This window comes from Sminthopsis crassicaudata, chromosome 5, assembly GCF_048593235.1.
Source record: "Sminthopsis crassicaudata isolate SCR6 chromosome 5, ASM4859323v1, whole genome shotgun sequence".
In the NCBI taxonomy this organism is placed as follows: domain Eukaryota; kingdom Metazoa; phylum Chordata; class Mammalia; order Dasyuromorphia; family Dasyuridae; genus Sminthopsis; species Sminthopsis crassicaudata.
In genome coordinates, this window is record NC_133621.1 from 102,971,412 (window position 1) to 102,987,271 (window position 15,860).

At 36.1% G+C, this 15,860-nt stretch overlaps 1 protein-coding gene across 5 annotated transcripts in view; it reads right to left on the reverse strand.

The window, feature by feature from the left end:
- The window catches only part of LUC7L2 (LUC7 like 2, pre-mRNA splicing factor), a 75,631-nt gene continuing 59,771 nt past the window's right edge, over positions 1 to 15,860 (reverse strand). For all 5 annotated transcript variants that reach the window (XM_074267779.1, XM_074267781.1, XM_074267782.1 and 2 more), the window contains 2 exons: positions 15,665 to 15,856; positions 1 to 10,057 (listed from right to left, as the gene is read on the reverse strand). In XM_074267779.1, the coding sequence (XP_074123880.1) occupies positions 9,856 to 10,057; positions 15,665 to 15,856 (394 nt within the window). In that variant the 3' untranslated portion in view covers positions 1 to 9,855. The remainder of the gene's footprint in view (positions 10,058 to 15,664; positions 15,857 to 15,860) is intronic.

Sequence of the window (15,860 nt, forward strand, 5' to 3'; positions counted from 1 at the left end):
TATAGTAAATAAATGCCATTTATTCAATCCAGTAGCAAATAGAAACTAGAGAAGATATACAGATGAGAATATGCTAGACAATACACAGACTGAATAAGCTCTCCCACTGGGAGCCAGCTATCTCAGCTTAACCAATAAGATCCCAGATCTCATCCAAGGAGAAATTCCCCAAGCCTCTAGTGCAGATAAGTTGAGAACAGAGACCTGATAAAGGTCCTCTATAGGTTGATATCTTCCAGAGGTCTTTCTCCCCATTTAGGGACCAAAGAAACTCCCATCATCTTCTTTCTTGAAACTTGAAGTCAAATCATCAGGGTCTCCATGCTCCCTCACAGAGGCATAAAGCATGGCATAATCAATCTCCATCAATGAGGAAAGTCTTATGTAAAATGGATTTGAGCCAAGTTATACCACCATATAACTAGGCAAGTCAATTTATGTTTGCCTCAGTTTCCTCATCTATAAAATTGTAATAATGACTGCACCAACCTCACAGGGTGGTTGTGATGGCCAGACGAGATAACATATGCAAAGGACTATATAAATGCTATTATTACCTCACGTCACCATGAGGACACTTTCCACATGGTGGAAGGGCGAGAAAAGAGGGGGTGTTATGCTTTTTCCAAGAGGGATTGTAAATTTCTGATGATTCATCAGAAAAGATCTATGGTTATTTGTGAAATGTAGAGGCCAAAAGACATTACTATTAAAATGTAAATGTGTATTATGAACCCATGTATGAGATCCTGTACAATGACTGGGATACGTCACTGGGTCAGGTGAATTTAGAAGAGTAATTCAGGGACCCTTAAAAGAGGGCTGGGACAGAGAGGAGAAATAGCAGGGAAGAGTATTCTCAATATGGATCAGGGGATGAAGGATGTTATTGAGACCAGTAAGAGGAAAGGGAAGAGGAAGAAGCAGAGGAGGCTGAGACTATGAAAAGGAAAAAGAGAAAGGGTAGAGCAGGACAGACAACCCACCCACACTGAATGGTGGCAATATGGAAAGATTTTGATGGGATATAGCACAGGTTGGGGAATAGCTCACATAGACTGAGACAAAAAAGCTCTCTAGGACCCATTCAAGAAAAAATGAGTAATATCACAAAGTACAAATAGTGGGAAGCACAGAAATAGGAATGTGCAGTCACAAAGGACATACACCTTAAGGCAGAGGTTCCAAATATCCAGATGAAAATAAACATGATTGGTCCTTGGCAAAATTATGAAGTCAATAATCATTTATTAAATCTTTATAATGTGCCTGATATTGTGATACGAGCTGGGGACAAAAAGAAAGGGAAAAGAATTCCCTGCCTTCAAGGAGTTTATATTTTAATGGAAGAAGCAAAAAATAAATCCATAATATGTATAGAGGTGGTGGAAAGTAATCTCAAAGGAAGAGACACTAGCAGTAGGTGGAGGGGGAATAGACCAAGACAAATCTGTTGAAAGTAGAAGTTAGGGATGGGGAATGGAAAGGTAAAGATGCAGATATGAAATGCAGTTATCATGTGTGAAGGGTGTCAAGTAGACAAATGTAACTTGACTCTAGAATAAAGACTAGAAAAGAGAAAAGAAAAAAAAAGGCCATATTAAAGAGTTTTAAATTTTAACCAACTGAGATCCTGGCAGTAATAGGGAGCTAGACATCATTGGGCAGGTAGGTGAACATGAGACCTAAGCTTTAGGAAAATCACCGCTGGCTGCTGAGGATTGGAATAGGGAGAGATAAGGCAGGGAGATGTTAGAAGACTACTGCTATATTGCAGGTGAGAAGCCTTGAGAATCCCAACAAGGGTAGGAGACATATGAATGGAAAAGAAATGCCAGAGACCTTGTAATAACAAACAAGTTTTGGCAACAGACTGGCTACTTGGGGTAAGGGAGAAGAGTTGAGGGTGACATGTTGCATGCCTAGGTGATGTGGATAGCAATGCCCTGAGCCACAATGGAGGAAGATTTAGGACAGTCCTATTTAGGTAATTTGAGTTGGAGAGGAGTAAGGGACCTGCAGGGTGAGATGTTCAAAAGGCGGTTGGTCTGTGACTTATAGCTCAGGAGACTTCTCAGTGTTCAGTCATGTCTGACCCTTCATGATTCCGTTTCAGTTTTCTTGGCAAATATACTACAGTGGTTTGCCATTTGCTCCAGCTCAGAGAAGAAACCTAAGGCCACAGTATTAAGTCAAGACTTGCCCAGGGTCACCCAGCTGTAATATTTGAGACCACATTTGAACTCAGGAAGAGCCTTTCTGGCTTCAGGCCAGTGTTCTATCTACTGTGCCAAGGCCATCTGGCTGCCCAGTTAATCTCCCATGGATTCAATATTCTGGAGGCTTTGGGTTATACTAATAAGATGGAATTTAAGAACAAATATAGTCTTACACTTAGGTTTTTTAAAAATCAACTTCCAGTAGATCATAGTACTTTCACCTTGTTTGCTTTTTGTTTTGTTTTCCTTTCTTGTGGTTTTTCACCTTTTTGAGCTTTTTTTCCCCTTGCACATGACAAATATGGAAATATGTTTGTAAAAATTACATATTTAACCTATAAGAGTTTGTTTGCTGTCTAGGGGAGGAGGGAGAAGTGGAGAAAAATTTGGACACAAGGTTTTGCAAAGGTGAATGTTGAAAACATTTTAGAAAAATAAAATTAAGTTTGAAAAAAATTAACTTTGTAACTACAAAACTAAGGGAGGAGGTATAGCTAGCCAGCAATTCGTAATTTAAAAATTGAAGACAATTGAATCCATGGGAGATGACAATATATCACTGAGAAAATATAAATCAAAAACAGAAGAGATCCTAATAGGAAAATTGTTTTCTTGCTTTTTTCTACTTTTCTGATTACTTTGAGAAATCATTTACGCTACTGAAAGTCATTCAATACTGTATTTCAAGTATATCTGTATGTTTTAACTTAACCTTTAACAAATTCAGACATGACTTAGGGAAAACTTCCTAACAAGTAGTGCCATCCCAACATGAAACAATTGGCTTCCAGAAGCTGAGAGCTCCCCTCTCCTTTAGAAGTCTTCAAGAAAAAATAGGGTGATCAATTCAACATTTGTTAGTACTCAATTACTTGTCAAGTAGATTGGTCACTGATGTTTCTTCCAACTCTGATATCAAAGTTGAACTTCTATTCTAGCCCTCCTTTTTAACTTGTAACCACAGACAATTCATTATTAGGTGGGGCTCCAATTTCTGCATTTGTGAAATAAGGTGGTGCTATAATTCATTGAGTGGAGACCTGGAGTCAGAAATACTCTTCTTCCAAATCTCACCACAGATATCAGCTGTGTGACCCTGGGCAAGTCATTTTATTGTTTGCCTCAGTTTCTTCCTCTGTAAGAGGCAAACTGCTCTAGCATCTTTGCCAAGAAAACCCGAATAGGGTCACCAAGTATCAGATGTTGGGTTTTGGAACCTCAAGTTTCTTCTGGCTCTTTCATCTCACACTGGCCTTTTCTCTCCTGTAAAAATTAAGCTTCTTCCCACCTGAAATTCTATTACAATTAGAGCTGGCAATGAAAGTAACTCTGCTTTCATTAACCTACTTTTAATTCCTTTTCCTCTCCAATAATTGCCACCAGGCTAACAAATGCCATAAAAAGAATGTCCTATGTCTTCTTACCTATTCGGACTTGAGTAAATGTAAATGATTGGGTAACAGAGAGGCTATTAATAGTTTTTTATCAACTTGCAAAGAATCAATCAATAAGCATTTATTAAGCACCTACTATGTGCCAGGCACTGTGCTAAGCACTGGGAATACAAAAAAAAAAAAAAAAATGATAAAAGGAAAAAAAGTCGCTGCTCTCATGGAGCTCACAGTCTAATGGGGAGACAAGCAAATACATACAAACAAAGTATATAAATAAGAAATAGAAAAAAGGCACAAGAATGAAGAAGGGATTGGGAAAGATGTGTAGAAGATGGAATTTGTTGGCTTGTAGGAAGTCTATAAATGAGATAAGGAGACAAGGGGAACAGCGAGATGACGACCAGATGAGATGTGGAACAACAAAGGAGGTATCACTGGGTTAAAGAGTACACAGTACAATTAGACTGAAAAGGTGTGTGTGGGGGAATCTAGGCTTTGAATGCCAAAAAGATAACTTGTATTTGATCCTGGAATATACTGCGTTTATTTGGTGGGGAAGATGGCATATCCGACATTGTGAGCTCTGCACTTTAGGAACATCACTTTGGCCACTAGAGGACAGAGTGGGGCGAGAAGTCCGGAAGCAGGCCAGCTTGTCTGCAGAGGAAAGGAGGCTTCCTGGAGTTATGCTGCAAAAGTGAAAAGAACAGGCTGGGCCATAGTCAGGAATTCAGCCCAACTCCTAGACTGTGACTGAAGGACTGGGAAGATGGTGTCCCTGACAATACCTTGGTTCTGTGCTGTTTCATAGTTTTTATCAAGGATTCTGATAAAGGCATAGATGGTAAAGAAGGCAAACAACTGGGGGTGTTCATAGCTAAGGTGTCTTTTAAGAATCCAGTTACAAAAATACCTAGAGGTTTTGGGTCAAACTAGTAAGACAGTCTAATAGGGATAAATGTAGTCTTACATTTAGGTTAAAAAAAAAAAAAAAAAAAAAAAAAAAGACCCTACACAAACCAGGAAACACAGCTAGACGATTCACTTAAAAAAAAAAAAAAAAAAGGCATTTTTGGGTTAGGCAAAAATGAGAATGCAATTTTAGATTTCATTGTGAGGCACAGCTTCCAGGAAAGGGGGAGTAATGCTCTTTCTGTAACTTTCTGTCATCTGCCTTTAGAGCAATGGACAGAGCACAGGACCTGGAGTCACAAAGAACAAAGTTCAAATTAGGCCTCAGGCACTTACTAGCTGTGGTAACCCTGGGCAAGTCACTAAGCCTGTTTGTACTTTTGCCAAGAAACCTCATTTAAAAATATGGTCCATGAGGTCACTAAGAGTCAGACACAACTGAACAACAAAATCTGCCTTGACTAGACCACATCTGGAATACCATATTCATCTCTGGGAAGACTTTGACAGGGGACAGGAATGCTATCTTCAGACACTCAAAAGGCTTCATGTGGAAGATGGATTTACCTTATTTTGGCTTGATCCTGGAAGTCAAAACCAGGAGCATTGAGGAATGAAACTTGCTACAAATACAAAGACTTATTAATTACAGCTAGCCAAGAATGGAATGAATGGCCTCAGAAAACACTGAATTTTCCTTTACTTAGAAGTCTTCTGGGAAAGCCAGCTAATAATTGTTGCTCAGATTCAAGCTGCAAGGAAAAGGTCTTCGTGTTTGTTTTAACTTTGATTTTGTGAAGTGCTACTATCCTTGAATTAGACTTTCCCATATCCCAGTCCAAAGAATCATCATACTTTCAGTTTCCAATATGACAATCCACAGATTGATGGCTTAAAATTCCCATTGTAACTAGCCCTAGACAGGAGAGTAAGGCACTACTCAAAAAATCCCTCAATTGATCATGTATGTGGGGGATAATTGTTGGCATGGAAACCGAACACAGGAACCCTCAGCCCTTGAGTGGGGAACAACATAATCTCTGACAAGCTGCTGAGTCTCTTGAGGCCTCTTGGAATACATAAGGTCCTCACCTATAGAAACATTATATCTTAAGGCTAATTTATTATAATTTTATTGGATTTTAAATTCCATACATGGTATGGTTGATTTTCATAGTTGATTATGTGACAATCATCTCAAAAAAAAAATCCAAACAAACAAACAAAAAAAACCCACAAACTTTAAAAACTAGTGAAATTTTAATTCTAGCTCTTCCATTGTCACTTGCGCTGAATTGAATACCTTTACTGGGCTTCAGTTTCCTCCTCAAGATCTATCCTTCTAAACAGATTAATTTTCACATCTGTATAATGAAAGGATCATGGAAGTTGGGACCAAAAAGACCATATTTATTTTAACCCTCTCATTTAGCAAATGAGAAAACTAGATCTAGTAATTTGTTAACTGGTTTGGGGTCTCATGAAATCATGTTTTATTATTTTATATATTTGTGTCTCTACATATCCAGGGCCACATAAAAATTTCTAGGGGAAAAAGGGTTCTCAAGTGGAAAAAATTTAAGAAGTCCTAGTCTAGATGATTTCTATAAAATTTTTATTTTCCTTCCGCTAGGAACCTGGCTATATTGTAGGGGAAAATGCTATCTGTCACTCCAAAAATCAAACATGCTTGAGGAATCTTGACTTCTAGGAAAGCCTCTTGTAATGACTGAAGATTAAATCTAGTATTCTGGGAAATGTGGAAATAATCACAAAAAGGAAACTCCTTGAGTCAGAGTCCAGTGCCCAACTGAACAACTCTTGTTCCAGGGGTGATTTTTAAAACTCACTTCAGAAGTTACAGAGAACTATTTTGGGGGTAGACATTGTTGGATTGGGACAAATGAGGAAGGTGCTATTTCCCCCTTCACCAACTATAGCAAATCCAAGAGGCTCTCATGAGCATACCCCAGCTGGAGTAGTCTGTGTGGAGATTCCAAGTGAGATGGGCCGAGGGAAACAAGACAGACTCTAATCTTAGTAGTTATCCAACACTTATATAAAAGGGAAAGGAAAATCCCCAAATCTCTTTTCCTCTTCCATTTGGTATAATTGCCCTAGGAGAGTGTTTCTCTTCCCCTTTGTACCATGCAAAATTGACATTCCCTTTCCAAAATTCCAAAGAATATGTTACAGGATAGGTTAATAAACTCATGAAGTTACAACTGGAGCTTTAGAGGAATACAGAAAAAAAACAAGGTCCAAAAAGAGTGGTAGCCATGGTAATAAAAGTACTAAAAATATACACACAACAGGCTTGGCATTTGGATCAGTCTACCTTGTTATCAGATGTGGAAAGCCCAGAGGATGTAACTGTCCCTGCAGTCCAACCTCCATCCTCTTTTGATGACTGATGTTTGCACCCAAGGGAAACTTTTCAGATGAGTAGTTGTCCCCATGTATGTTAGCTGCTTTTTATGAGCGTTTTAGTGACCAGTTCTGGTCAAAAAAAAATTGGGTTATAAATCTTCCCCCTTCTTTAAATCAGGGAAAAGAAATGCTCTATTTCTAGCTTCAATGTAGTGAAGCAAGTCTGGGTCCCCTGCCAGACATTCATTGCTCTATTCAGGACTTCCTTGCTTGGTACTGTCCTGAATAGCAAACACAGACCCGTTTAAATCAAGTTCAACTCAGCTCAAATTCAAAAGTCTTTCTGTGGCCTTACCTATTCTCCCAATGGTAATCTGCTTTCTTGGGGTCTTAATTCCTATTCTCCTCTGTTTTTCGCTTATATCTACTAGCTAGTATTATGGGGTCTAATTTCTGTATGTATTAATTCTGTATTAAGTTTCTAGCCATGGTAGCCTGGGTTTCAAATTCTGTGTGGCTCTATCAATCCTTTAAGGAGTTAAGAAAAGTTCCCTAGATGTCTAACATCTTTTACATTAACCTCTACCTGCTTGTACTGATTGACTACATTACCAATGACTACATTATTCACTACCTCAATTCCAAACTTGCCTCACTGAACACCAACTATATAACTGCTTTCTACTCCCTGGAATTCCTGGACTCAGCTTCAGATTTGTTTACATTATAAGTAGTTTACATACAATACTAATGCTAGACAGATGTCAGAATTAGAATCCAAAAAATGTTGTGGCAGGCTGGAATGATGGACTGAAGAATGGAACTTAAGAGTGAAAGTCAATCACACAACTATATCATAGCAAAGACCAAGCTCTCATACTGTTTAACCCAGATCATGTTATTGGATTTACTATATTTCATATAGATATCCTTTAATTCATATTATTCTCTAATCTGAGTTACTACTGAAGTCTAAGCTATCTGGTAATTTGTTATTTGATTTCCTGATGTTGTAAGACTTAATGTCCTTTTCAAAATGCCTAAAGCTACTATGAATTGGTTAGCACAGTGGTCTATTATTTTTAACAGTAAGAATTCATATGAATCACTTTAGGTTGTTCTTCTGTATTCACTGAAGGACTTAAAACAATGTATTTAAATTGATACAGGTGAAATTTCAGTTTAACATAGTACCAAGAATGTTCACTAATATTGGTTACGAAATTTATATTTTTAAAAACTAGTCAGGGATTAAAAACAGATTTTGCTGACAAGGAAGCTGTAGGATCTTTGACCTCAAGAAGAGGTGAGTGATTAAGAATGTCCTGGGTGACTGAATCACTCACCCACCTGGGTAGGAATCAGGCATCTCTTCCACATCACTTCCACTGAAAATATTTGGATTCTAATTCCCAGGAAGCAACTTCCTCAATGAAAGAGAACTCTTGGATGTTGATCTACTTCCCTAGTCTATGTTCTCTCTCAACTTGATATTTTTTCTGCTCTATGCTCTAGATCTGTATCTTGTACCATAAGTGTCTCGATCATTTTGCTTTTCAGATATTAGCAAAGGATACTGGCAAAACAGAGGCCCTTCAGCAAACAGGATTTAAGACAAGGATTTAGATATGAGTTTCTTTTAGAGCTAAACTTATTCAATTTAAACATTACTAATTTCCGTACACTTTTAAAGACCTTATTAGGTGTAAAATCAACTTTTAGTAATCAAATACTATTCCTCTCAATGCTGTTTTTATCCTGTTGTGTTTTTTTTTGTTTTGTTTTTTTGTTTTTAAATTTCATTTTGTGCTGCTGAATAAAAGGAGAATCAGAATTCTTTTTGAAGGTCCAAGCCCCTCCCGGTGGCAGGTGTTATAAATCTGGGTAAATGAATATAAACAGTACAGATGGCCTGGGTTAAACAGTTATGCCCATAGTTCAGAATTTATGAAAGTGTCTCCTTATATCTTTTGTATCTTATATAGAAAGGAATTATCAATGACAGGAAAAGGTAAGGAATGTCCACAGGAGAAAGTGCTATGTGACAAGTTACTTAACAATGCAGGTTTGTTTAATGGTGATGGTGGTAGTGGTAGTGGTGGTAATGACTGCTGCTTTCATTTTATTATCTTTTTTTTTTTTTAAACAATTAAGAGGTGTAGCCTTTACACTCCACAAGGAAAAAAAACAAACACAAGAAGTGCTTAAGAAAGATCCCCCCCCCCAACAACCTAAACATAGCAATTCAATGGTAACAGAAAAATCAAGACAAGGTTTGATTTCAAAATTTCAATAAAAATGCAAAAGGTGTAATGCAACAGCTGTTCAACTTCCAAATCTAAATAGGCACTGTTTAAAAAAAAAAAAAAAAAAAGGGGGGGGGGGGAGGAACCAAACATTTCCATTTTCTCCAGAACACACACTCTAGCAACAAATGCAACCAACTAGTAATTAATCAATGGGAACAGAAATTTCTAACCCAAGTTATATGGCCTCTCCAATTCCTGCCCCACTTTGCAATTTGGGGTGACAGGTGGGAGGGTAGAACAGAAGGATAGAGGAAGAAATCAAAACAAGACTCCCAAAGCTGCTGCTGACTAGAAAAAAAGAATTTTACAAATGTTCAAGAAAGCCCAAGGCAAGTAACACAATTTGTTCACTCTAACTTCTACTGAAAATAAAACATTGAGATCTGCAATTTACTACATAAAACTGCACTTGTGAACAGAATAACCTTTCAGAATTGAATTAGGGTTCATCAGAAACTATGGATGCAATTTTAGACTTCATCCAGGAAAAGACGTTCAGTTCAGAATGAGTTAAAGCCAAACTTTAGATACTGTACATCTAGCCTAGTTGGATCGGTGTCTGGAACTGCTGGGTTGCCTTGAACAGCTGTAAACTAAACAATTGTATGTAACTCCATAGGAAGCTTAAGGATTGAGGAAATGTACAGCCTGTTAGATCTCCCCAGCTTCACGCTCTTCTGAGCTCCTCCTGTCTTCTGAACGACCATTAGCACTCTCATAAGAACGTTTCTTATCTTTCCTCTCTCGGTCCCTAGGAGACCGCTCTCTGGAACTCCCATCTTTGTCACGTGATGCTAGGTCTTGGTCTCTTAATGACCGCTCTTTATCTCCAGAAGACCTTTCTTTTGAGGATCTGAAAAACATTAAAAAGCCAAATTTGATTAAATAGAAGAAGCCCAGAATCACAAATAAAAGACTAAGAATATGTACAAAGTAATTAGCATGAGAATGAATATAGAGGGAAAGCACAGAATTCTGCTGTGGATAATGTAACACAGGATGATTTAAGGATGAACCAGGAAAACAAGTCTGCAAATATAAGTAAGGTTTGAGTTAAACAAAAAATTTAAGTTGAACAATTCAACACACTTTAGTTTCACAGTAACATATAATTTTACAAATTAATAAACAAAATGAAATTTTAATTTTAATTTCTGTATAGAACATGTTATTAAGCACTGTAATGGTACAACTAAAAGTCCATCAAAGAATGCCACTAGATTAAAACGAATAATAAAATGAGTCAACTCCAAAGAAGTGGATTATTGACTAGAATAAGATACACTTTGAGGACAGGAAAAGAAGCTACTTTAATAGGTGGGAGGGTTTAAATAACAAATGTTTCTAATAAGAAGAAAACTATTTTTTCTGACTTAGCTAAATGAGTAATGATCTTAAGTAAATGTAAGACATATTTTTCAGAATATCAGTTAAGAAGCACCTCAAAAGCCACCCATCTAGCTCAAAAGAGATATGAATCAGGAATACACTCTTTCCACCCTCCCTCACTCTCATCTAGCTCCCATATTTGATAAGTGGTTTTCCAGCTTTTACTTAAATAATGGGGGGCAGGGGAGAAGAATCCTCTATTCCCTAAAGCAGCACATTTCAATTCTGTAGTAGTAATTACTGATTACTAAAAATCATTAGTAACTCCTTATATCAAGCCTAAATTTAAATTTGCCTCAACTTCTACTCATTATAGCTATTCCTGCCCTGTAAGGGATAATCCTTCTTCACATAAATCCTTCAAATACTTAAAATAGGTATCTTGATTCCCTCTAGATCTTTTCTACTTCAAGATATACACCCCAGTTCTTGAACTCAAAGTCTTTACCATCCTAATTATTATCATCCTGGTTTCCTGCCTCTGGAAATTCTCTTTAAAAATAAATAAATAAATAGATAGATAGATAGATAGATAGATAGATAGATAGATAGATAGATAGATAGATAGATAGACAGATAAATAAATAAATAAATAAATAGATAAATAAATAAATAAATAAGTAAGTAAATAAATAAATAAATATGTATGTATGTATGTATGTGTGTGTGTGTGTGTGTATACAGAGAGAGAGAGAGAGAGAGAGAGAGCACAACATAAAAAGAAACCTTAAAGTAAATTAAAAATTTAAAAAAAAAAAAAAATTGTCATTCACCCTATCACCCTATCCATTGTCTTTAAAATTCGAAAGAAAGGGTAAGGAAAAAGAAACTAGGATCAAATGTTATAGAGATTTAAAGAAAAGTAAAAACAAGACTGTAATGCTGGTGAAACTGAACAAGATAGAGAGAGATTAGAGAGTACTCAATAATACAGAATTAAATGGAGAGATTTACTGGGCCCAAAAAGATCCATGGTTGGCCCCAGGGCTAAACGAATATCTTGCGTGTGTGTGTGTGTGTGTGTGTGTGTGTGTGTGTGTGTCTCTCTCTCTCTCTCTCTCTCTCTCTCTTTTTTTTTTTTTTCCTGAGGCTGGGGTTAAGTGATTTGCCCAGGGTCACACAGCTAGGAAGGAGACTATCGTCTCAAAGAACCAACCCAACACTGAATGTGGGATACAAGATTCTTTTATAGGGTTACAAGACTGATGACATAATGGGGAAGGTACCTGGATGGGGATGACCTAATGAGGGGAAGAACCTAATGAAGGCAGGCACCTAGGATGACATTAATGGGAGGTACTGAGGCTCCTGATATATTCTAATGATGTCTAAAATGGATAAAGACCTTTATCCCATCAAACATTAAGAGGGAATGGTTATAACCTGAGGCAGAATAACTGAATAGAACAATTAGGGAAACTGGGTCAGGACATTAAAAGAACTATAGCACAACAAGACAAATGCAAAAACAAATCATACAGCTAATAAGTGGCAAAGCTGGGATTCATAATCCCAATACCTATACTACAGGATAAGTATACAGAATGATAATACTAAGGTGTTATTAAGATTTTATATTAAAGATTAAAGAGAATTATAAATTATGTTTAATATCTTTTTACTAAAACATAAAAATACTAGTGAATTTTTTGAAAGCCATTCAATTCAGTGATTAAAAAAAAATTTAAATTTTATCTGAAAGGGAATCCTTGAAAAGTACAATTAATCATACATTAGTTTATTTAAAGATTTTTGAATTCCCTTCTGTTACTGATTAAACTCATTCCAGTTATTTGGGAGATTACACAGAAAAATAAACAGAACCTTTCAAGGCCTCTATGGCTTGGCCTGTGTGTGTGTGTGTGTAAAAATTTTTACTATTCTTCAACATGAGACCTCTAACAGATGCCATACATACAAAAGTTTGAGAAATGGAGTAACCAGGCATAACTTCAGAATACTGATGATGGTACATGCCTATAGATCTCAGCAGAATGGAGTAGAAATCAGGAAGGAGTTATTTAGATAAGCTCCATATACTGATTTGTGTTTTTTAATTACTGATCTATTAGGACAGGGAAGGATGGGGAAGAAGGTAAGAAAGTCATGGATGACAGAGATTTTTTTTTTTTTTAAAAGCATCAGTTTTTACTCTCCACCCCCTTCTCAGAACCATAAAAAATCCATTAGTTAATCAGGCATATCTACACATGGTCCTCTAGAAATGCAACTAATGCTCATTTTTACTTGTTTATGTGCATGCAATTTTGTTTCTCTCTTTTCCTTTTTCTCCTCCCCCCACCCAAGAATGGCTTTTGCCTTCTCCATACTTATGGCACTCTTAAGCTATCTTAACTCATGTTCAACTTTGCAAATGATAATTTCTTTTAAAGGGAAGAAGACACACACAGAATTAAGTTTGTGTGGTTGTCATAATTAAAAATTTCATGTGTTAGCTTTTCTTAAGTAATTTGAAGAGAATTACACTTCCTATTTCTCTTATATATCAATTATAAACTGACTATACTGTAAGCAAATAAATATGTAGCTTTATGTGTAGTTCTAAGAAGTGAAATAGGATAAAAGTCAAAATCAAATGGAAAAATTTCCAAAGTCTTGTATATAAAAACTTTTTCTATATGGGAAACTTCTTTTTTAGACACTTGGACAGATCTCCCTACAAGAATAAGTTGTAAAAGTATTGATTGATTAGATGGGTTGTTTTTTTTTAGTGTTGGCTCCATGAAACAAAGTCTGATTTTGTTCCAGGATCCAGGCAGCAACTACATGGCCCTTAAAATCATTGAGAGCATGGCCAATGAGTGCTAAGTATCTAAGTCTTACTGTTACCTCACATCCTAACCACTTAGTCTGGTACTCAAAATTCTTTTAAAAGAACAAACATCAAACTGTGATATCACCCTAAAGAGAGATTCTTAAGATTCTTTTTGTATTATAGACCATTCTGATAATTTGTTTAAACCTATACCTTTTCAAAAATGTTTTTAAATGCAGAGAAGAAAATGAAATAATAGGACTATAAAGGAAACCAATCATATTAAAATGTTTATCACAGTATTAACAAATTCATAATTACTATGTGTCTAATAAATGTTTCTCTCTTATTTTCCCTGCTCTTCAGGGTTTTCTTGTAATCCTAAGGTGCTAACTCTATCCTGTCAAGTCTGTACCTAAAAATCAACAAGTTTTTATCCTGTACTTCTTCATTACTTCAAGAATCTTGTTATTTTTTCAATTTGGACAATGACTACCTTTTTATAAAAGGTAAAAGATTTGCCATTTTCCAATTACAGAGGGAAACCTCTCCTTAGAAAACTGATGCACAACAAATGCAACACTGGGACCATACTCACTCATGCAGCCTCTCTCCAATTGAGTAGGATTACAAGAATTTGTATCCCACTAGCAATAACCTTCAAGAATCCAAAGATATCTATAGAAGATTTTGGTTGAGGCTATTCTTAAAACTTCACCATCCTTTAAAAGGGGGCAAATGAGGGAAAGAGAAAATCCAATTTATAATTTTGATTTATGACCAAGAACTTATGCAGTTTTCTTCTCATAGTGTTCTATATGAGCCTAAGAATTCCTTTGTTTCATTATAAATTGGGAGAGGGTTGTCTTTTTTCTCTCAAATTATAAGAAATTTTTTACTTTTTTTATCTGTGCCCAGCCCAATGACTGAATATCTTTCATGAGATGAAGCAAAATTGGAGAAAAATGGTTACTATACAGAGAATTTAAAAAATTTTGTCCAAAATAAAAATCCCCCCCTAATCTGCTATTAATCTTAATGATTTTCTGAAGGTGTAACCCCTAAATATGGTTTGGGTTTTTTTTGGTTCAAATTCTGACACTATTTCTGCTCATATTTTCTGTTGTCTTCATGGCATCTTAAATAGACTGATAAACTGAAATGCAAGACCCTTATAGACAATCCTCCTAAAATTTCCTTTTATCATCAATAATACTGTGCTCATTTCCCAGGCTCAAAAGATTCAACTTCTGCTCTCCATTCCTTTCCATCCTCTGCCACCCCCTTTCAGTAGTTAATTCCTATTTATTTATTCCCCATATTCTTTCAAATATGCTTTTATTTCTTTCTTTTCTTGCAGAGTTATATCCTAATCTAGGTCCCCATCCAAAACAACTGCTTCCTAGCTGGTTTTTGTCACTCACTCACTCACTATTCTAATACATCCTAATTATAATTAAAGCATTAATTAAAAACTAACTTCCAATGTACTAACACATTCAGAAATATATACACATACCACACATATACATATAAAATTATGTGTGGTATATTTATATGCATTCATGCAAGCATGAACAGATGATGGATGCTGAGCCCTTACTGCTTCTATAATACCAATTTCAAAATCTTCAGTCTGGCCCACAACCACTTTCTCTTGCTTTATCATTTTTAACTACTCAACTCAAACTGACTCACTTAATTCAGCTCCTTTTCCTTTTTGCTAATTCATTTCTCTCATCATCTTCAAAAGTGGTCTCAAAAATCATTTCCTCTGAACAAATCATTTTCTGATTAACCAAAAGCTTTTAATTATTCTCTAGTTATGTCCCTTAAGCACACACACAATGCAAGTAATATTAAATATTTGTACCTACTAATCTTACAGGATCTATTCCTCCCATTGTGTTTCTCCTGGAGTATAGGGATTGTGTCTTTTTTCTTTTGCATCCCTTATAATATTTTACAGTGTTGCTTTACACAATAAAGTATTTTCAGTAATAATAATAATGGAAATGTTATTATTATAAAGAATGTACACCCACTTACAAGTAACATTTTATCCAGAAAATAAATGTTTTATGATCAGAAAATAACAGCAAATAATTGCCCTCAGTTTATATCGAGGTAATTTTAATCCAAATGATTTGTCTTATGATTTAAAGAAAAAAATGTAACTATATTTGAAATATATTCTTTAATCTCCATTTTTTACTAAATTAATAAAATTCTAACCCCACACAGAGTATAAGGTAGCCCCATGAACTGGAATTTCAGTGTTAGAAAGACTAATACCTTCTTTTGGATCGCTCTCTGCTCCGGTCTCTGGAGCTGTGCCGGCTTCTCTGGTGGCTGCGACTGCGGCTACGGCTGCTAGAGCGTGATCTGTGACGATGGCGTTTCTCCCGGGACTTGGATCTAGTTCTTCTCTTTCGTTCTCGTGAAGTAGAACGAGATCGATGTCTACGATGCTCTCGGGACCTAGATCTGT